This window comes from Labrus mixtus, chromosome 11 (genome assembly GCF_963584025.1).
Source record: "Labrus mixtus chromosome 11, fLabMix1.1, whole genome shotgun sequence".
NCBI classification, from domain to species: Eukaryota; Metazoa; Chordata; class Actinopteri; order Labriformes; family Labridae; genus Labrus; species Labrus mixtus.
The window spans coordinates 22,218,415-22,241,507 of record NC_083622.1 but is presented as its reverse complement, the minus strand read 5'-3'; the positions used below and the strand labels follow the sequence as shown (position 1 = coordinate 22,241,507).

Here is a 23,093-nt window from a genome sequence, read left to right as displayed (position 1 = left end):
AATAAATCCTACGACAGCTGATCGCGTTGCTATCATCTACTACAACATCTCTTAAGACAACCGGCGGCATTAGCAAGGAAGCACTGAAAGCAAGATAACAATAAAACGAGTGTTTTATTTCCGATATCATTAAAAACCACAAGATTAATGGTTCGACTCCTGTTAGGCTCAATTACCCATTTGAACAGAAAACCATTTAATTAATGGGCCTATGGGTGAAAACGTAAAAAAATAAATAAGTAGGGGTTCTGTCTAAACGTCCCATAAGAAAGTTTACCATGGTACTGTACCATAGTTGTACTATAGTACAAGTACCATGGTTTTTTTGACAGTACCATAGTACATGTACTACATAAATACCAAATACCACACTGAAAGCAAGATGTTTTATAATTTTCTTCACACATTTTTATGGGAAGGGGGAAAAAAAGGAAAAACAAAATGAAAGTTCGGCCAATTGAAATGAATTTATTAAATATTGTCTTTACATTAATCATACGACACAAATGCATGTTTGCTCTTCATCTTAACCTTAGGGTCAGCTATGAAAATTAACCTCAGCTGACACAAGCAACTTTAGTACTAGGCTAATCCAACACATGAATAACATATAGATATCAAAGTCAGCAATCAAAAGTGTAATTAACACTGCACATACATGAGTACTGTTTGCTCAGTCGGAAAAAAAGAACGAGTACAGGTCTATAATATATCTACTTTTTAAAAAATAAACAATCTTTGTAAATGTAACAATATACATAGAACCACAGGCCTAATATGAATCCCTTCATAGATGCATAGAGAGCTCTCAGGTCTAACTCTTAGTGCCAACAACAAACTGCATGTAAAGAATAATGGCTGTTGATTGCATTACAGCTCTCCAATGTTGCATAAAATAAGTTTTAAATGTTGTGCCCTAAGAGCACAAAAGCATGTTAACCTGCAGGATTAAGGCACTGTTCATTGTTTTTAATGGAATGGTTGTGTAAAAGTATTTTATATTTTATTGCATACAGGAATTTTCAAATGATACATGGAGAAAAGGGATTTTAGAATACAGATTTGGTTAAAGCAACCTTTATGATTAAAATATCTGTTACCATTTTTTTGTGTATATTTCTCACAGGAAAATACAGTATACACTAACTGTTATCATTTCATGTGGAGGCACAATTAGCATCAGCATCCAGAACATTTTGTGGTAAATATTTCATGTTTCTTATTGTATTCTATGATATGACCTTTATTTTCCTCTTGCAAATCAAAAAAGACATCAGGCAGCTGGGATTTGTGTCACTTTCCGAAGTGGATTTATAATCCCTATCAGACGCTTTGGACGGATCTTTCATGGATCAATTTGAACTGTAATTCCACAGCAGAAATGTGAACATAAGGTTGGAGGTACCCTGTATGTTCAATGAGTTGACTATACAATGTTTGCTAAATGAATGAAAGTGTTTTTGACATTTGAAAAAAATGATATGCCAACACTATTGCAAAGTCTGCAGCCAAAGTAAGCAATGTTTTCAAAGAAGGGCTTTGGTATATAACAAAACTTAATTCAAAACCTCTTTAGGCATAATGGAAACTTCATTAACATTAATGTAAAAATAAACACAAAAGCACAGCAACATCTGATCTATCATATTAACCAATCCTCTACAACAAGAATTGTAAAAATGTCTGCCCCTGCTGTCAATCACTCTATTGAAGTTCCTCCACTAATCCACCAGGTGTCTCCCTCCCTCCACACACAGCAGGGATCAGAAGGAGGAGGATGATGTGGAAGAGGAGCAGCCAGGCTCTATGTTCTTCAGATGGCAGGAGTGGCAGAAGAGGTGACCATTTAGAGGGTAGCAGCGGTGACCCTCCTCGTCGTTCAGCTCCATCTTACACTCCTGAAAAACACAGAGGCTTATAAAGACAGGTATGATTCAAGTAAGGAGGATAACCAGTCTGAGTTATGGCCTGAATTAGCCTTATTTCCATTCCAACCACTGAAAAAATGGATGACCATAATTACCCCAGGTGTGTAAAAAGAAACAGTAAGAACAGGCTCACATTTGCATTAACATAAAGATTTAAATGAGTCTTTTTTTTTAGCTTGTTATTGTATCTGTTAAAAGCCTCCTGTGGACATGTGTTGAGAATTAGCACGTGTTCTAAAACACTCAAACAATGCATCTGGTCGCACTAATGTAATTGTGACTTCCATGTTAAATCAAAATCTATGTATCTAATTGAAAATATGTGCATGCCGAAAAGAGCAATTAGATCCATAAATGATTCCTTCATCACCCTTTTGGTTTTTGTTTACACACAAGAAATCTGTTTACAGAGACAAATCAGATATAAAGATGATCTTATTGAACTGCCTGAAAGATAAATTAAAAAACACACCAGCCACAAAACAGTTAACAGTCCTTTAACAGAGAGCTGCTCCTCACAGCCCACTGATTTTTATTTTCATGGCGTAAAAGAACTGTCAATCAATGTATGGAGGGGAGAAAAAAAATCAGAAGAACTTGAGTAAAATGATGGGATAGATATGGATGATGAGATGTTGCATACCCAATCTCATAAGCAGTTTGTAATTACCATCCAGACTGTAATTAAGATCTGGGATCTTCACATAATGATTTCTCTTAATGAGCCATTCAGAGCGTCTCTGGCTCGGAGCCACTAAACATTCAGATCTCAATTTAAAGCTTTATTTTCAGTTGGGTAAGGTAGAAGTGTGATTTGTTTAACCCACCTCACAGTGATAGCATTCCACATGATAGTCTTTGTCCATGGATACAACTCGTATGGTTTCATCAGACCCCTGAGGAAGATTATTCATGTTGTGATTATTATTAGCATGAATTTTCTGTACTTCTGAACTACTCCTCTGCATTACAACCTTAGAGCTTCAGATGTTGACAATAAACCCTTTAGGCATAGTATGACTGTGAAAAACAGGAAGTCATGCTCAGGTTCCTCTGAACAGAGTCTGTTTTGCTTATCATTCTGGGATACAAAAGGAAGGAGAAAAGTTTACAGGAAATCATTTATAATCTGTACAAGATCCTTCATATCAGCCAGTATGTTTGTATTGTGTGTTATTTGTCCACCGAGACAGAAAAAGAGATTTTCTTTTATAACCTTTCTATAGCGGGATGACAGGAAACTCCCCAGGGCATTCATACAGCAGCTTACATAAACGCAAAAGACTGACTGAGCCCCCCTACTCAAATCCACACACATACTAACACACACTAACTCTCCTCTAAATACCAAGCGCACCGCTTACTCAAAGGGGAGGGCAGGGGACATTCCAGGAGAGTCAGCTCTAATTTTGGACATTTCTTTGTTTTTGCCAACATGTCCTGTCTCTTGTGTGACCTGTTCTTCACCACACTATCCATCTGCTCCTCCCTGTCAACATATCTAATCACAGACCAGAGGTATCCGGCATCACCTGTAGCCTAGAGGGACATATTTGCTGTATTATATTATCTTCTACTTGCGCAGCTAAGATCTTTGTTTGGGTCATTGCCGAGTGAACATAAGATGATGAAGATGTATAACCGGCTGAGCTCCTGGGGGTTAAAGGTCAAAAGGTAAAGGTGAGGAACTTGGGGATATGATGAAGGCATAAAGCTGATCTACAATGGTACCATATATGCCTCTAATAATAGTCATTGTTGCTCATTGTTGATTCACAGGGGTTACATTATTATCCAGAGTAAGGTTAAAAAAAGAAACCATGAATTCCAGATAATATTGTTATACACAAGCAGGGTTCATTTCATTGGCATTATGCAGAGAACTTTATAAACCTTACAATGGTCTACCAAACATTCATGTCTTTTTCAACAGCAACCATCCGGTGTATTTATAGTCGATACTGGTATGTAACTCAATATTCTAGTAATCACAGTCACATACAGACTGAGAAGTGGAGCGTTTGAGGCTCTGCTGGCAGGACGTCTGTGGTTCAAGTCAGGCTCAAGCCCTTTCTGTCTCATGCCATCCTCCTCTCTCAAATGAGTTCCTGTCATCTCTCTACGACCAGCTCACTATTAAAGACGTGCTATGTTATAATGAAAGAAAACAACAATTACTCAAATATATATATATATATATATATACATATATATACGTACATACAGGTTGACAATATGACTAAAATTAAACTACTATCACATCAGGTATTATTAGTTATATTCCTACTTTTATTATACAAACTCTTGTCCTTTCACCTCTTTCTATTATGAGTATTTCTGTTTGATTAATGTTTTCTCTTATTGCCGCGCCTCTAGCTTTCCTTGATAGCTTTATTTGAATCTGTTCTGTTGCTGTCTGTCCCTCAGGGCTTTATAAATGAGGGTTCTGCCTCAAATAACTATTAGCATGGTACTATTATAGTCATTGTTACTATAAGTCTCTATTAACTTTTGTTGATTTTGTTGCTGTCTGTCTGTCCACTCTATCTCCCTCTCTAATTCTGTCTCTCTTGCTCTGCCTAGCCAGTCGTGGCAGACGGCCGTCCACTACGGGTCTGGTTCTGCTCGAGGTTTCTGCCTGTCAAAAGAAAGATTTTTGTGCCACTGCTGCCAGGTGCTCTCTTATGATGGATTACTGCTGGGTCCTCTTATATAATGTTACACATGGTACACTCCTTGACCTGCTCGTAATGTTTACTTTCAGGAGATTTATTTGATGATTTGGTGCTGGATAAAGACAAATGAATTGATTGAATGACCAGAGTTTTATCCAAACATCAACATGTTAAAACATTTTGTGATTGTTAGCTTACCTCTGACGGCAGGATGGGCTGGTTACAGGCTGCACATTTAGGGGCCAGGACCCTGTAGTAGTGAGATAAATGAAGAAACAGGACTTTATGTAATAAGCAACCTGAGATCAAATTCACTATTTTCAAAGACTACAAAGGTTGCAGTTTATTCTTGATGTTCATCTCATGACTTTTAAACCTGCAGTCCCTCCCCCTCTCTCCCTCCTGACTCTCACTACGCTCTGATTTGTCTATGAGATGCCAGGTTTGCAGATGTGCTGGCTTCCCCTCACTCACATGATTCCTAAAAAAAATCCCCCCCAAAAAATTAGAAAAACAAGAAGAATTCTTTATTTCCACACACATGGATTGCACCTGGGGGTTGGAGGGAAAAACAAAGGGGGCTCTCAGTGTGGATGGTCATGACTGTGGTTAAAGAAAAAAAACGTACTGCAAACACAACGAGGTTTGTCTGATTTAATCAGTGTGGAAAACACGTGAAAGCTACCAGACGGCCATTGGCCATGTGCATGGCTTTGCTGAACAAGCTGTACACCAGCAGGCAGAAGAAAGGCTGGAACTGTTGAGGTACAACAGGTGCCATGGTTTTTAACCTTTTTTTCTGGCACACGTGTTTAATTGTTCCCTCAGACATCAGGGGCTGTCCTGGCAGGGCAGGTTACTGTTCACTTTGGCCGAGAGTTGTCATGGCCGCACGCAGCTCTTCACACCTCGTACTGGAAGGGGATCTTTCCCCCTCCACCTCCTCCTCTCTCCCCTACTCCCTGACTACACTTCTCATGTGTCCATCACACGTGGCAGAGGGAAACTCAGGCGACCTTTCTAAACCTGATACGAGGGGAAGTTAGGGGCACTGGGGAATATAAAACCTGGACATTTTTTTCCCCCTTGTCATGCTTAACAAATTCAAAACAGATAAACCCAGCTCATGTGCTTCTGTTTCTGTGAGACACTGAGCAGCATGTGATGCTCACCTGTGGTAGTCTTTGAGACAGTAGATCTTATTTTCAGTGTCCACTGTGAAGGGCACTCCGTCAAGGCTCTCATTACAGATGACACAGCGGAAACAGCCGGGGTGGTACGACTTCCCGAGGGCCTGCAGGATCTATAAAGAGAGTGGTGGGTGAAGAAAATCATGACATCAATACTCCATTCTGCTTCTGCTATTTCAAACTTCCTCTCTATCTGTATCCAATAATGTGAAACAGTCACTGCTCTTAAAAAAATCTTTGCTTGCCTTTAGATTAGATTCATATTTCATGATCCCTCAGGGTATACTGAGTCTTAACAGCAGCTAAGAATAGGACAAAGCTAAGAATAAACCCTTGGAGTACTCGGCATGATATATAACCAAAAATACCATCAATCAAATTAAGCTTAAAGAAAATGCTGGAATTTACTTAACACACTAGATCTTCTCTTGACAAATTCAGGATGAGGCCACTTAAACAGAGTGTAACAGGTTTCTATAGAATCTGTAACTGCAGCCTGTTAAGATAGGAAGGTGTGTAGACTTAAGAGAAGGTCTTTTGTATGCTGAAGCACTTCCTGTCTTGGTCATATGCTTTGTGTGTGTGTGTGTGTATGTGTGTGTGTGTGTGAGAGAGAGGGATGCAGGAGATTCAATGCTTCCTCATGAGTCTTTATCCAGATGTGCCCACAAAGAGCTCATTTCGGGGTGAAGTAACTCTTATGTTGTGCTGAGATCACCTCAGAACGAACACACACACACACACACACACACACACACACACACACACACACACACACACACACACACACACACACACACACACACACACACACACACACACACACACACACACACACACACACACACACACACACACACACACACACACACACACACACACACACACACACACACACACACACACACACACACACACACACACACACACACACACACACACACACACACAAAGACAAAACCCCCATAAAGAACACACAACTTCAGAGGAGCAACACACACTCACCATGTCCATGATCAGATGTCCACATGCGTTGCACTTGTCTGCAGACTGCTGGAAACCGGAGTACTTTAACAGACACAGACAACAGTGATGTCATTGGAATTTGGTTATTTAACAGATGACTGACTTCTCCGACTTTATGATTCGGACTGAGCCCTGAGAAAGTCCACAGTGTCTCCCTGCCATATTTCAAAGTAGCCTCAGTGTTTAGAATACGTAGTTATACTAAAACCCCCTCCTTAAACCAGCCAGAAATCACTGCTTTCCTTCTCTGAAAGCAGCTTCTTAACAGTCTGTTATTTAGAAAAATCCCAACAGTCAGCACCATTAGGGAGTTAGGTGTGTGGACTACTGATTACATTCGTCTGTGAAGTGAGTGTGATGGAGATTGGCATTGAACTGATGCAGTATTTAAATCTGTCAGCTCAGCATTATTATGTGTTATTATGTAGGAACAGTGTCGCTGAGGAGAAGCCGCACTTTCAGGCCTGGCAGAAGAGCAGACAATTAGCAGCACATAGAGAGAGAGAGGAGAGCTACAGCAAATACATTTCAGTATGAATTTCAAAAGAGCTTTGTGGAGAGGCATTTAGCTCAGGTTTATACAGACAGTGGTTCTCTATGCACACAGAGAGATGGAAGAATTGATACAAGGATGAGTTAGGAATAACAAAAACAGAAAATATGAACACCGGATAAAAAAAATGCATGCTTAAATCTATAACATATTTAATGAAAGTGTTTACATTTTGTTAAAGCCACATCCAAGAATGAAGCATACTAAAGGTTGATCAGTCTATTATCATTCTTAGCTGTAATGCTACATGTACTTTTACCATTATTACTGACATTGTAGCTAAAAAATCCATCCTATTGATTGTAGCGTTTGTTGTTGCTCTGTTTGTCTTTATCCTTCTCTTTCTTCCTGCAACTCCCTCTTTACCACTTTCCAAGCCCTACACAGTTTCAGCAGACAGCTGGTCAACATGAGTCTGGTTCTGCTCGTGGTTTCTTCCTCTTAAAGGCAGTTTTTTTTCCTTTTAATGTAACTTGTCTAAATGTTGCTTAGTGCTCATGATGGATTAATGTTGGCTCTTTGTAAATAGTATAAGAAAGATTCATTTTGCCTGCTCTTTGAAAAGTGTCTTGAGATTACATTTGTTATGAATTGGCGCTTTACAAATATAGATGATTGATTGATTGATTGTTAAAAGTGAATGGCCCTGCTGCCCTCCACCCTGTAAATCACAGCAAAGCAGTTTCTCCAGTTACTGACCTTCTTCCAGTCCCACCCAAGGGAGAAAACTGATATGAATTAGCAGCATTTGATGCTCCAAACTGGACCACAAGGTCACACATCAGTTAAGATTCGACACATTGATTCAGTATTGACTACTTACCAGAAAGTCCTCTTCACAGAAAACCTTCCCTCCCACATAGTAGAACGCTTTCCCTCTCAGCCTTCGACCTACAGAAACAGAAACATTCATTTGTATCATCACTCGGGAGACGTTTTTTTTACATATAGTTATTGATTCACAATAAGTGGATGAAAGTGAAGGAAAGAAAAGGTAGGTCAATGATTGGGTGTTTAAATTGTGGAAAATCTTGTAAAGCCAGAAACTAGTTACAGCACTAACGCATAAAGACCGTAGTGATTAATTATACCCATTTGAAGGTAATGGACCCTCTTGCAATATTCATTATATCCTGCTGAATCCCAGGCAGATCAATCAAAGAAATGGATCTATGGTGTGATGGTTTCTTAATATAATATAGCAGAGACAAAGATCAGGCTGCAGTAGGACACGCAACACGTCTGGATCAAACCAGTGTGGGGAAAATGCTGACCAAATCATTTGAATAGACAGGTGCAACAGATTAAACACTCGCCTGGATTTTATGGCAACATCACGCCAAGACCTCCAACGACCTGCTATTGTTTCCCTTTGTTCCTTTAAACGGTCTTTCCACATGCTGTGTCTGCTTCCTGTCTGTCTGTGTGCTTTAACAGTTCTATGGTCTGGATCTGGTGTCTTTTAGCAGCACACACACACACACACACACACACACACGCTCACGCAAGCATGAACACTAACAACAAGCAAAACCTCTCTCTGCTCACTTCACATTGCTATTCCTGTCCCAGTCCCACAGGAAGAGGGGACATTCCTCACATTTTCTAAGAGGGAAGGTGAGGGAGGGGTTAACCTCAGTGAACAGGAGCTTTCTTTATCTCCCCCCCGATGACTCTCACACTCTGTTTACCTGATTACTTTATCCAGATAGTCTCGCACGGTCATTTAGCCACAAGGAATTGCACAGTTTCAATTTCAAGATGGGGCAGAAATGCAGGTGTAGAAGAGAACATAGACAACTTGGCAACATCTAGTCAGCATTGGAAAAAATATATTATAACTACCTGTGTGTGTATATATATATATATATATATATATATATATATATATATATATATGTAGGGTTGGTACAAAATATGGATACTACAACAATACACAGGGATCCTGACTTGTATGACACAGTTATCAATTCACTGGTGTCAAATGTTGATATTTTAATTAGGAAAAAAATCACCCCTTAAAAACAGAGTTTCCTGGTATTCAGCTCAACGTGTCACGCTAGGATTAGAGTTAGGGGTAACTGTAAGCAGGATAATAGAAGAAGAAAGGAGGGGGATCATTTAAAGGAAGAAGTTAAAGGATAAAGCATGATAAGACGTGAAACCGAACCCAAATGACAGAGAATACAAACATTAATCCTGTAAGTGACTTTTTTTAAGGTGCATTTTGTATTCTTCATTTCATCAGATATCTTGATGTTTAATAATTTGATTGTCTTGATTATATCAATTATCACAGAATAGCTATATTGGGACATTACTGTTATTGTGGGCAATGTATCTTATTGTGAGCTGCTCTGCTACTTTCAACTCTATTTGTAAAGGCAATAGTTCACATCCCCACCACTTCAATCAATCTAAAAAAATACATGAAAACGACATTTCTAGCCATACAAGGGAAAGAAAGAGGCTGCTGGCATTTCTGACTTCTGATAAACCATCAAATGCTGCTGTCATTAAATCACAACAGAGCTGGCAGAATTCAAAACTATTTCATTTGGAATGTTCAAAGAAAGCTACATTATCGCTCTAGAGGGTTTAATTATCCACCCAATAATGCAATCCACATAAAAATGCATCAGGCAACCAATACTTTTTCCCACTTTTGAAAAAAAAAAGAAGAAGAAATATATTGGAGCACTGGATGGCCTAGAGATTACATTGCACGCCCTACGTACAGAGGCTATAGTCCTCTTCACAGCGCCGATGGGTTTCAGATCCAACCGTTGCACGTCAACACCCACTCTCTCCTCCGCACATTTCCTTTCTCTCTTTCAAAGTAAATTCAATTGAAACCCTTATGATTCATGTTTTTACATCAATGTCATGTGAAATTCTCGGAACAAGTTATCTAAAATTACATTATCTTAATTTAATAGGATAAAATGTTCATGCAGCCAGAATAGCCTGCACAATAACTAACTTAAAAGGAGGCATGTCCATCCCATCAGGCCGAGGTGTGTCAGTAATTACTGACAGACAGTGTTGGAATTGTGTCTCCAAAGGATGAAGAGAGGAATGACGGGGATGAAAGCGAGATATGGGCCATTCCTCCTCTTCACGTTTCCGTCTTTTTTTCCCCCAGCTAGTCATAGAAGGAATGCTCTGAGCTTTGCAGAGAGATAAGAGCTTAATTAAAGTCAGGAGTCAGGGCCTACAATTCGAAAAGCACCAGGAAGAACTGTTACCATTGTGATTTCATAACAATGTTAAACACCTGAGGGACAGAGCAAAACACAACACCACTTTCTAATTAAACATCCTATGAATTACCTGATTGCACTCCATTCAGAAAAGAAGAAATTCACAATGACGAGGACATGACTTCTTCATGGAGCCTCAACCCAATTTCTTACATTGAGTAAATTACAGTAGTAAGACATGTCAGCATCTTATTAAGACCGTTTTCATATTAAAAACCTTTTTAGTCTGGGATTCGCTCAAACCTCAAGTACCTGCCCCGCCAAAGATGTGTAAAAATTGCACTGCATTTACAAAAAGTCTGATTTCTGTACATTTCTGAGTCTCATTTGGTCATGCTCCTGACAATCACCCACCATGTGTTAACATACCATTTGATTTTGGACCAATAATATTGTTTATTTTGTCCAAACCCTGCTGACTGTCAGCTGACCTGTCTGCAGATCCAATGAATGCAATGCAGCGCTGCTGAAAGTTCGCCCCTGTTCATTGTGTACTGCAACCTGCTGGGAAGCTGCTGGTGGTACCACTCTACAACAGCTTCTTTTTCTCTCGTGATGACCCAATCATCCTAATACTATAGTGGTAAGTACTGTTCAGTATATAAACCTTGAGGGGTGCTGGTTTATTTGAAAAGACTCTTAAATCAACACAAGTAATCAGTGGTAATGGGTAGCGTGACTTTAGGCAAATTGTTTGTTTTAGTGGTCACACTCAGTGAGGACACAGATATTATAATTACCAAAGCCTTCAATATGTGTCCCTGTTCCTTCCAAACTCACTCAAAGGTATCATAAATTCAGCCCAACAAAGGGATCATAAACGTGAGCATCAGGAGGGAGCATAAGAGTTCACCAGTATTTCATTTTACGTAAATATAAAGATGAAAAATAGAGGAGAATCTAATAACCTTCCAACTTTTAAAGAGGTTTCCAGTTAATATTGAGTTGGCTACTGTGAAACCAATTACCCTGATAAAAAACTGGTTGTGACTGTTAAATGTTTGTAAACATGCAATGTTAGCCTAGAGCAGGCATGGGCAAACTACGGCCCGCGGGCCATATACGGCCCGTTGGTCTTTTTAATCCGGCCCGCCGAACTTGTCCAAATTATATTATTATTAAATTAAATTTTATTATAATTAAACCTTGTTCGTTTTCCCCTGTAATGCCCGCGTTTCCCCAATAGATGGCGCACTTCAGAGTGTGGTGTATTACGCCCTTCTTCACTTTTTCGCTTTGCCCTATGAACCCGTATGAGCCCTTCTGTAAAAATGAGCGTATCAAAGAAAAGAAAAGTGGACAGTGAATGCCGAGTGTTTAATACGGAGTGGACAACTAAATATTTTTTCACGGAAGTCCGATCAAAGGCTGTATGCCTGATATGCCAAGCAACTGTCGCAGTTTTCAAAGAGTACAGTGTCAGCCGTCACTTTGCTACGAAGCATGCTAACTACGCTAGCAAGCAGTCAACGCAAGAACGGGCGGCTACGGCTCAGAGGTTGAAGGATAATTTACAGACTCAGCAACATTTTTTTCACCAACAAACTGCGATTCAAGAGTCAACTACCAAGGCAAGTTTTTTGCTGGCATTTAAATTAGCAAAGGCTAGCAAGCCTTTCTCCGAAGGCGAGTTTTTAAAAGAATGCATGATAGAGACAGCAGGTCTCTTGTGTCCGGAGAGCCAAGGCCAGTTTGAAAAAATCAGTTTATCAAGCAGGACTGTGACTCGCCGTGTGGAACTGATTGACGAAGATATAGCCAGCGAATTAAACAAAAAGGCTCAGTCCTTTAAGTTATATTCACTAGCGCTGGATGAAAGTAATGACGTAAAAGACACTGCTCAGCTCCTCATTGTTATCCGAGGGATTAATGACAGTTTTGAGATAACGGAGGAGTTTTTGACCATGGAGTCCCTGAAAGGAAAAACGTGAGGAGAGGACTTATTGTATAACCAGGTGTCTGCTGTCATCGAGAGAATGAAGCTACCTTGGAGTAAACTTGCCAATGTCACAACGGATGGATCGCCAAATTTAACTGGAAAACATGTTGGGCTGCTGAAAAGAATCCAGGATAAAGTGAAAGAGGAAAACCCTGACCAGGATGTTATTTTCCTTCACTGCATCATCCATCGGGAATCTCTGTGTAAGTCTGTATTGCAGCTTAATCATGTCGTGAATCCAGTTGTAAAACTTGTTAACTTTATACGAGCAAGGGGATTTCAGCATCGTCAGTTCATTACGTTCCTGGAGGAAACTGATGCGGATCATCAGGACTTACTGTACCACTCTCGTGTCCGCTGGTTAAGTTTGGGCAAAGTGTTTCAACGAGTGTGGGAGCTGAAAGAGGAGATCAGCGTAATACCTACGTATGTGAGCAGACATTCAGCGTCATGAACATCAACAAAGCCCCTCACAGATCCAAGTTAACTGACCAACACCTCGGATCTATCCTGAGAATTACCACTACAAAACTAACTCCAGACTTTAATGCACTGGCAAAAAAGGGAGATCAACAACACTGTTCCCACTGAAACTGAACGTGAGTTTCTCTACTGTGTTTATTAAAATTTAATTTAATTAAATGAAAGCATTTGGAAATCAATTTGTACAATGAGCCTTGCATATTCCTGCTTTGCTAGCTGTTAAAGGCCAAATCCTTTCATGTAATGGCTTTTACATGTCATTTATATTAGTTCACACAAACACTCCATCCATCTGTTCCTGGCCCGGCCCCTCTGTCAAATTTTAGAGCCCATTGTGGCCCGCGAGTCAAAAAAGTTTGCCCACCCCTGGCCTAGAGGAAAGACCTCCCCTGCAGCAAAGTACTGAATCCTCTGACTGTCAGCCTCCAGGAATGTCCTCCTGTCTCTCAGTCATCTTGGGGATAGCGGATGGACTGAGGGCATCGGAGGAAGTTCACAGTCACAAAGACTTATGTAAGCGTGACAGTTGTCAACACATAAAGATTCTGCGATGAGGAACCATATGTAATTTTAAGGCAATGTATGTTTGACTGTATCCTGTGTTCAATGGCATAGATGCATGTATATAAATGCATGCGTAGCCCCCTGCACGCTGGCTGCATGTGAAGGCGTAGTGCTCCCTCTGAATGCTCTCCCTGTACTTCCATCTTGTTGCGTCCAGCTGACATAACAGCCCCCAGTGTCCTCCTGGAGCCGGACCTACAGAGGGGCCCCTATGCCTGCATTCCTCCCCAACTGAGATGCTTTTCCCTGGGGCCACTCACAGCAAGCACAACCTTCATGCCCTCACATAGAGCAAGCTATGAGAGGTATGTAGTGTGTAAACTCTTCTCTGCACCCCCCTACTCACACACACACACACACACACACACACACACACACACACACACACACACACACACACACACACACACACACACACACACACACACACACACACACACACACACACACACACACACACACACACACACACACACACACACACACACACACACACACACACACACACACACACACACACACACACACACACACACACACACACCCCCTTCAGACATCAGCCTCACTCTGAGCCACAATATCCTCTTCTTCATCTCTGTGTGCTACAACACATGTATAAACACACGAGAGGAGGGTAAAAGAAAACACAGAGATGTTGATAATACATTTAAAGGTGCAACCGGCAAGGTCAAAGGTGCAGCAGAATAATAGCCCCGAGTAGAGGTCACCGCAGTGCCACAAATACTCCACATACCAGGCGTCTGATAATTGGAACAGAGATTTTAATTGGTTGAGAGCCAGGTCACACTTCAGGCCACACATAGATTGAAGAATGCAGCCAGGCTGGTGAACCTCAACTTCATTGGTCAGGTACACTGTCTACACTGACAAAGTATAACCAAAACAAGGCAAGGGGCAGCTGCTGAATGAAGAGAGCCGAAAAAACAAGCTCCTTGATTATTCAGATCACACTGACGGAACACATCAGCAGATCCCGCTCAGGAACTTCCTTCGACATCATCTTTTACGTAAACATCTCACTGGACTTAAAGGGTGGATGTTCCAACACAACGAGTTCATGGAGCTTTTTGCTGTCTTAAAAGTTTAAACTAAATCTGCCTCAGGTTATAAAAACCGAAAGGACAAAACAAAGAACTTGAATGTCTTTGTTTTTGTTTCTGTAGTGAAGCACTTGTATACAAAGGAGCCTTGCAGCTAACCAGTACAAGGTGCTACAACTCGTGCTTGTGTTTAACTGCCACATTGTACTCGTTGATGCCTACAATCCCAGCCTCTCTAAAGATTAAAGTTCGGCTTAAAAAAAGTTAACACATTTTACTCTGAAGGTCTGCACCGTGCCCCACAAGTGTATACCTAGATTAAACTGGTAGATGAACCAGCTCTATAAAAGTCTTGCTCTGTGTGTCTTTGTGTGGGCTGTAGGAGTGACTGGCACACCCAGAAACCAAACACTTGCCGTATACGACAGTAATCCCTAAATAATTGTGTGTTTTTGCTTGGGCCAGTGAAAGACTGAAGAGAAAGGCACCACTTTTAATGCAAGTGAAACGGGTCTCCGGAACCAATTAGTCTGGAGGTGACATGATGAGCTTTAAAAGTGAAGCGACCAAGGAGAGAAGGTGAAAGTGTTGAGATGGGAGTTGAAGTTTTGGGAAAGGCGTGGTGCGGTTTATGTGGTTGTACTTACTACATGCGCTGCAGGTGAAGCAAGAGTCATGGTAGAGGCTACCCATAGCCTGGCAGGCCTGGCTGGCTCCATACACCGACTTGTTGCACTTCACACAGACTCCTGGAACCACATGCACAGCAAATGACGGAGTGAGAAGTCACAGAAAAACACACAATGAAGTCACTGAATCAAAAAATGTAGACACTGCCGAATTAAGATAAAGGGGATTTAAGAGTTGTGAGAGCTATGATCCAGATTAAACCAGACACAAACAATGGAGGCAGAGGAAATATATCCCTCATGAAGGTCAGGAAGCTAGTTATCGGGCTGGATCATCGAAGAGGAAATATATCCCTATTTGCTTATTTGACTTGGCTCAGAGACTGAGAAGTCTGTTAATACAGCCTTTGATAAAAAATCACAACAGTCCTACAATAACTGAACACACAGTCCATGTGGTTTAATATCAAGACACCGGAGTCTTCTTTTTATCAGTCCAACCATCATCCAAGCAAACTTTATTTGAAAAATATGAAAAATCAAAACGCCAACAAAAAGAAAAAACTGAAGAGAGCAGGTTTCCTGTCCTGTGAGCTGAGTGAAGAATAACAGCTCTGCCCTTCACATTAGAGCGGGCAGGCTGATGTTACATAATCGCTCTTTCTACTTTGGACAGCTCATGAACAACACGGGTTGTCCATGTGATCAACACATAACACATTTCCATGATGGAGAGCTTCTAAGGATGCAACACTACTTTCCAAAGACCTTGTGTTGTGAAAATATTATCTTTGATCCTGCCGGTCTCCATCTCTCCTCCTCTGAGCATGCTCTGTATGACGGGATGAAATATGACAAGTGACATATAGGCAGTGACAAGTGACATCCCCTATCACTGCTGATCCTAATGGGCAGTCAGCTAGCTGCTAAATCAATCAGTTACGCCGTGATACAACCATCCAATCACGAAGGATTAAGGTAAAGTAAAGCTAACAGAGAAGATGAAAGCTGTACCTCAAGCTTCTCCTTTAGAGTTAGGATATGTGTGCTTGTGCATGAGGATATTTGTGACTGTATATTTTTAGAGAAATAATCCCTGAAGACAGAGAAATGGAGCAAAGAGCCCAGCCCACCCAGCCCACCCCAGCCCAGCCCACCCCAGCCCAGCCCAGTGACCTCTTCGAACACTGACAAAGAAACGTCTGTTTCCACTGTATCCAACACACATCACGAGGCCGCCTCCTCCAAAAAACACTCTGTTGTGTTTAACAAATGTTTCACTTCATAGACTCTCACTAACACAATATATGACGGGGCTATATATACTTCAGCTAGTGTGTCTCCTAATTCCATTACTGAGGACACATCGTCAGGGGTCCCAACAGCTGGAGAAAAGATTTAGAGATAAAAGAGGAATATAATTAGAAAACAGAAGAATGTAGCTCTTATGTAAGCTGGTTTGTTTACATGAAAACACATCATAGTAGTCATGCGCCCAACAAACGAATAAGTGACAACCTACTAAATGACATTTACTGCTTTTGGGTAAATGTTGACCAAAACCAATTCAATTAACATACAGCAGCGATAACTACTTCACAGAAAACAGAGCGCTGACACTGAGCCAGGGAATTTTTCTTTCATGTTTTATACATAGGATGTGTTCTCCCCCAGGAAAGCAAAAATGTAATCATGTCTATTTTCTGCTTTACCTTTTCAATTGTGGACCATCAATTCCCCTCTTTTAGAGTTACCTTTCTCGCCACAACAAATCTGCTTTTGGCCCGAGTCCCATGTTCCAAAACAGTGTGATTATTCAGGGGACCGAACCCTTGCTTGAAGTAGGGGGGGAGGGGAATCAAAACATGCAGCCAAACCTTAACCCTCCTGCTCTCCCTCACCTTTCCCAGCTGTCAAAACTCCCAGTCGATTGCTGCTGCCCGCCTGACATGCCACTGCCGCACATTGTAGCAGCGACTGAGCGTTATCCCTACTTCAGTTAGTCACAAGGTTCAGGTTCATCTATTAATACACATGACACAACATGATACAACCTTGACTTTAAATATATTTCAATGTTGCATTGTGTCTCCTAAAGCACAGGTTTGATGAACACTTCTTTCACTGTCACAAAAGCTTAAATGGTAACCTATTATGGTTAACTATGTAACTTGTTTTATCTTTTACTATTTGACACTGTTCAGACATTTATTTTCACTGAATATCTAAAACATGTCCATTTTGCTTTATAATACTTGTCTCTAAGCTGACTGTATTTTTATCTGTTTGCATTTTGGTTGTTAGTTAAGTGTTCAAACCAGTTACCTAGCTATTTTATCACTTCATCCATTACTTGAAGTTTACCATTTGCAACAGTTTTCTGTTTCTTTTAGCTAAACATTGAAACTGCTTTGACCACTCAGCTCACTTGGCAACTACTTTTTTGATGTAATCATTATGATAGAACACCAGTATCCACATTTATATTGTTCAAGACTGCAGTGAAAGATAAATGTCTTGTTAAAAATCAGACTTAGTTGTATAACCCATTCCACATTTGACTTGAAGTAACTGAAAGTCAGAAAATCAGCGTCTTCTACAACAAAATGTTGTGTTTCATGTGGCTTCGTTTTCTAGTTTTTTTCAAGTTCTATCAATAGGGGCATTAATACCACACCCAGAAGTGACATAGCATAATGAACTCATTCAAATACCACAGGTCCTATATAGACACAACACACACACACACACACACACACAGATTGCCAGAGCAGAAGCCAAGAATCCCTGGGAAAAGTGAAAATGAAGCTTTCCACTCTACAGCCAGATGGGATAAATTAATCCTCCGTCTTTACACGACACTAAACACTCCACTGAATGTGTGTGATAGTTTGTGTAAAAGTCAAAAAGAGGGGAGGTGGAACACTGTGATTTCTCACTTCTTCCCCCCCTTTGGGTTAACCTTGTCTATAAATCTCACATCCCCTCTAACTCCAGTGGCCAAGGACAAAGAAGCATCTAGAACTTGTCCCTAAATCTCTCTGTTTGTCAACTCATCCATTCAGCTGCACCACAGGCACCTCAAACTTATCTGGGACTCCCCCCGCCCCTATATCCTAAGACCTCATTAGTAAAATTCCTCTCTCTCTTCCTTCAGACATTCCTCAGAGTCCCCTGGTGTAGTAGTTTGGCACGGGACTCATTTTCCCAGATCCTCCAGCTGCAGTTTTGCCAATCTGCACTCTGTGTACAGTTGGATTGAAGTGCATTATATTCAGCCCTGACTCATAGAAACATCAGCTTCAGCCTGAGAATCTTACAAACACCCATCTACAAGTATGAAGTCTGCACACATTTTTCTTTTCAACTATGAAGGTCTTTGATGATGAAACGTGTGTCTTTTTGAAAAACTAGTCCAAGTCCACACAAGTTTTTTTTGCCTGGCATGAAAGCATGACTCAGAGGATGAGCCACGGTCTAGTGGGGAAACTCCATACAGTAGCAGTGTGTGTGGGCTCTGTGGGAAAGTGAATGTGTGTGTGTGTAAAAAAAAAGGAGATACACTTGAACCTACACTTCTTCTGATTGCACACTGACCGTGCTCTGCCACACATTCATAACATTCACATAACTGTGCTATTTATGAGCCATGTCGTGACCATGACATATACCAGAACATCTTCCCTTACACTCCAACACAAGCACATCAGGGGGCTGTGAATTACCATCGTGACATTCCAACAGGAAATTCCTTCAGTGAGTAGGCAAGGGTGGGTTGTGTGTGTGTGTGTAATAGGGTATTCTCTATCTACTCTGTATCTCTCAATGCCTTTTTGAATGACCTGTCAGAGTACTTGGCCATCCTGTGATGACTGTAACAAAAACACAACTAACACAACTTTCAATACATCTCATCTCCTTACTTTCTTCTGCGTTTGTGATAACAGTTTCAAAGCTAATGCAGCTAAGCATTTCTTCTTTTTTTTTCAATAAAGCATCAATTTCCTGATCACTCTCCAACTGTCCAGATATTGCAGCTGAAGTGCTGCGGGGCAGTGATATGGAGGGAAGGGAAACCAGTGAATTCTGCTGATTGTGGACATTCTTCAACATCCGTGCCTACCTCTGTTACTCAGCCTGTAACCATAGGAAGGCTTTGTCAGGATAACTCAACTGTTGTGATGGTTACCAAGACGACACTACTTTGACTAAATCAAAAATGAGATCACTGTCACGGTTGCTTGCCTCTTATGTGCCTGCCCAAATGACAGAACTAACATTCCCAGATGTTGTTTTTTTTTTCAGCATCACTCATCCTGTGTACATTCACTCATCACATGCACGAGCCTGTGAGGCCTGGTCACAAAAAAAAAAAAAAAAAATCATGAGAAATTCGCAAACACACGTCTGCTGAATGAGTGACATCATATGGAGAGCAATAATTGCCGCTTAAGGTTCACAAGCTCAACATGGGAGCTTTAAAACAATCACATATCAAAAGATCTGACCGGGCAGAAGTGGTCAAGCTCTTTCTAGTTATTCATCAAGTCTCCAGGATGAGATAAGAGGAAACGATTATTTTTCTCTGGCCTCGCCCCATCTTTTACTGCTGAAGAGTTCAGCTGCCAAGTGGGGCAGACAATGAGTCATTTAAGAAAAGACTTGAACAAATAAGAAAATTATTCCGTCTGCATTCCACAGCAGAAAGACAGCGGCCTCCTACAGTGTCTGCATAATAAATTCAGTCATTTAACGGACATCGAGAATGCCTCCAAAAAGACACAAGACAACAGTTTTCGACTCTTATCGAAGTCACACAAGCAACAAGACGTGTGTGTCTGTGTTGAAGGGAAACACAAAAGAAGACTAAGTGTGAAGATATTAATGTGTATACTGAAATCAAAAAGAGGATTTATTATCTGAATGATGTGGGCAGTTCTGTTGGTCAGTAGGTTTTACAGACAGCACCAGTGGCTTAACAAACCTTTTGTTGGTGCTGGCTAGTCTAAACTTTCTTACCAAAATAGTCTGCCTTTGGTTGGGTATCCATCTCCTTCTCCAGCCGCTTGGTGAGCGCTTCTAGTTTGATTTCAGCTGCTGAAGGCCCTTGCTCCGGGGGCTGCGAAAGGAGAGACTGGGAAGACAATTGGATAGGCTTAAGGGGGCACAGGATTTCAGCGGTAGCACTGGTGGCCTGTCCAAAGCTGGGCACTTGGTTCTGACCTTGAACTTTGCTACAGCTTTTGGACACATTTCCAGGGATCAAGGCAGGAGATGCCACGTGCGCCTTTGGCTGAGGTGTTTCAGAAGTTACAGGTGGGAGCGAGGGGATTGAAACGGGGCCATTTTGGCTGGTGGAGGTTCTGGCAGCTTGGGGAGTCGGTGTGTGGCAGGGAGCGGACTGTGTGGAGGGCTCATGCTGCTTGCTGAAGTCAGCTCCTCCAGTGAAGGCGCTCAGAGGCAGGGCAGGGATGAGGTCTGGTTTGGCAGAGCCAGAGGTCTCTTCGGACCATCCTCTGGCTGGACCAGCAGAGGGGTATGGACTCCTGTTTGGAGGCTGGGTGGCAGCCTGATTCTGCTGAAGTGGCAGGCTGTTGGTGGAGGTGGGTGCGGGCAGTCGCTGGGGGGGCTGCTGCTGAGCTAAAACGCTGCCACCAGACAAAGTTGGAGAAAGGTGATGAGAAGGGCTTCCAGGGCTGCTCGGAGTGGGACTGTTGTTCTGGTATGAGTGTGGCTCTAAGCGCTCCTTATTATCGTAATTGTTTCCGTAGCCAAACGCCCTGCTGGCTTGGAGTTCAGACTGAATGCCTGTGAGGTGTTTCTGACCGTCAAACTGTGCGTACTGAGTCCCAGCCGTGGTACCTGGCACAGGGCCAGAGAGTATCGGGGGCTTCGCTGCAGCTTCCCCCGGCTGTCTGTGACTGCTGAGAGGAGGTCTGTCTTTGGTGTAATAGTTGCTGTTGTGGCCCCCGTTCATTTTAATAGCCTGGGTGTTTTTTGCCATCTCCTCTTGGTGCTTCTGCATGTGTATTTTTGTCATTTTCGAAGCAAACACTTTCCGTGTCTCCTCAAAGTCTGGGTTGTTTCCTGCGTCCCTCCTGGTGCGAAATAAACCATCTCTGGACGCTTCATACATGTTTAAGTCCTCGATGAACTTACTCGCCTCCAGTCCCAAATCCTCATATTTATCCATTTTTGAAGACACTTTGTCCGCCTTGCTTCAATAAAGAAAAAGTTACAAGTCCTCGTATTTAAATGGTGAAGCAGAAGGAGTCTGTGAGAGTTATATTTCCAGAGTGGGTTTTTTTTTTGAAGTTGAAGCAGAGAGGTCCAGTCCCGGAGCGAAACTTTGTTTTAACTGCAGAACTTTCCCGTCCGGCGAAAAGAAGTGAAAAGTTTGGAAAGTCTGCGTCCTCCTGTGTGATAGAGCCGGTCCGCCCAGCACGTCTGTCTGCTCAGAAAAGTGAGCAGATCTCAGATCCGATAGCCTGGACGACCCCGCACACTGCCCCCTCCTCCCGCTTACAGCCCCAGCGGGGGGAACTTCATTCAAAACTTAATCATCCGCACGTCTGCCGGGAAAAGAGAAACCACTTTCGAAGAAGCTGAAGTGTTTGAAACGGGGTTGGAAAATGCAAAAGTTAAATGGTGAAGGATAACCATTAAAGCGCGGAGCCGTAACGTGGCCGCCGGACGGTCGTCATGTGTGTCTGAAAACAGGGAACAGATTGTTTTTAAAGGTGCAGTACTCCCATTGAGCCACACGTGAAGTCCAGCTAAAAGTTACTATCATTTATCATGCTCTAACGTCAGCGGACGTCCACAATTCGCCAAGTCTTTTCTTAAAATAGCGGAACCTGGGGGCAGATATTCGCCCCCTGGTTCCGCTCAGAACTGGCCTTCACATCCTGTCACTTTCAAAAATATCATCAGCCTGTTGACTCAGCCTTCTCTCTGAGTCAGCAGAACATTTTGCCTATCTTTTCTTTATCATTGAATGAAAGGGCTGAAGGTTTAATCGTAGAGTCTCTGCTGCATTTAGAAGCCTGATTTTCAAATACAAATGTTATGTGAGGTAGGCCTATAAATGCCTTAATTTCTCCACATCACATAGCCTAAGGAAGTATAGACTAGCCTAACCTTTACTCCATTGCATGTTTTGACAAAGCTAAATACTAGTTAGGAAGCCAGGGTAGGCCTAGTTAAGATCTTACATTGCTACAAAAATGAACTCTTTATAAAACTATGAGCTATGTACACATAGGCTTATCCTAAAGTTGTATTTCTCTCTACCATTTGTAGGCTATTTTTCATTAGTTTTATTCCAGAAGTGTATAGGCCAGTATTTCCCAAAGTGTGGGCCGCGGGGCCATCATGGGTTACTGCAGGAGGACCTCCAAGAAGAAAATAAAAGAAATATCACAATATTGGAGATTTAATCATGGGCGGTTCTAGGCAGGGGCCAACAGGGGCCAGTGCCCCTGTTACACTGACTGAGCTTGGTCCCCCCTGTGGCCACCCCTCCAAAAGGAAGAGCCCCCCCTCATAACACAAACACAGTATTTGACTCAACAACTGGTCTCACTAGTCTAGTATTAAATACTGTTACTGACACACGTGATGTAAATCATGGTATTTAGTGATGTGCGTTATTATTTGGCATGATATATATTTTTTTTAAAGCGATCATCTTTGTCTATTTTTCACCTAGGTTTAATGTTTCCCTCTGTTACTGGCCGTAGTTTTTTTTTTTTTTTTTTTTTTCTCTCCTGTGTGTGCTCC

At 41.7% G+C, this 23,093-nt stretch overlaps 1 protein-coding gene across 1 annotated transcript; it reads right to left on the bottom strand.

The window, feature by feature from the left end:
* Nucleotides 1-452: 452 nt before the first annotated feature.
* limd1a (LIM domains containing 1a) lies at nucleotides 453-22,051 on the bottom strand. Its single transcript, XM_061050933.1, has 8 exons — nucleotides 20,331-22,051; nucleotides 15,330-15,431; nucleotides 8,196-8,263; nucleotides 6,799-6,861; nucleotides 5,776-5,906; nucleotides 4,802-4,853; nucleotides 2,756-2,824; nucleotides 453-1,898 (listed from the first exon to the last, which is right to left on the bottom strand). The coding sequence occupies exons 1-8, from the start codon at nucleotides 21,502-21,504 to the stop codon at nucleotides 1,764-1,766; spliced, it is 1,794 nt and encodes a 597-aa protein (XP_060906916.1). The 5' UTR covers nucleotides 21,505-22,051; the 3' UTR covers nucleotides 453-1,763.
* Between the last annotated feature and the right edge of the window lie 1,042 nt (nucleotides 22,052-23,093).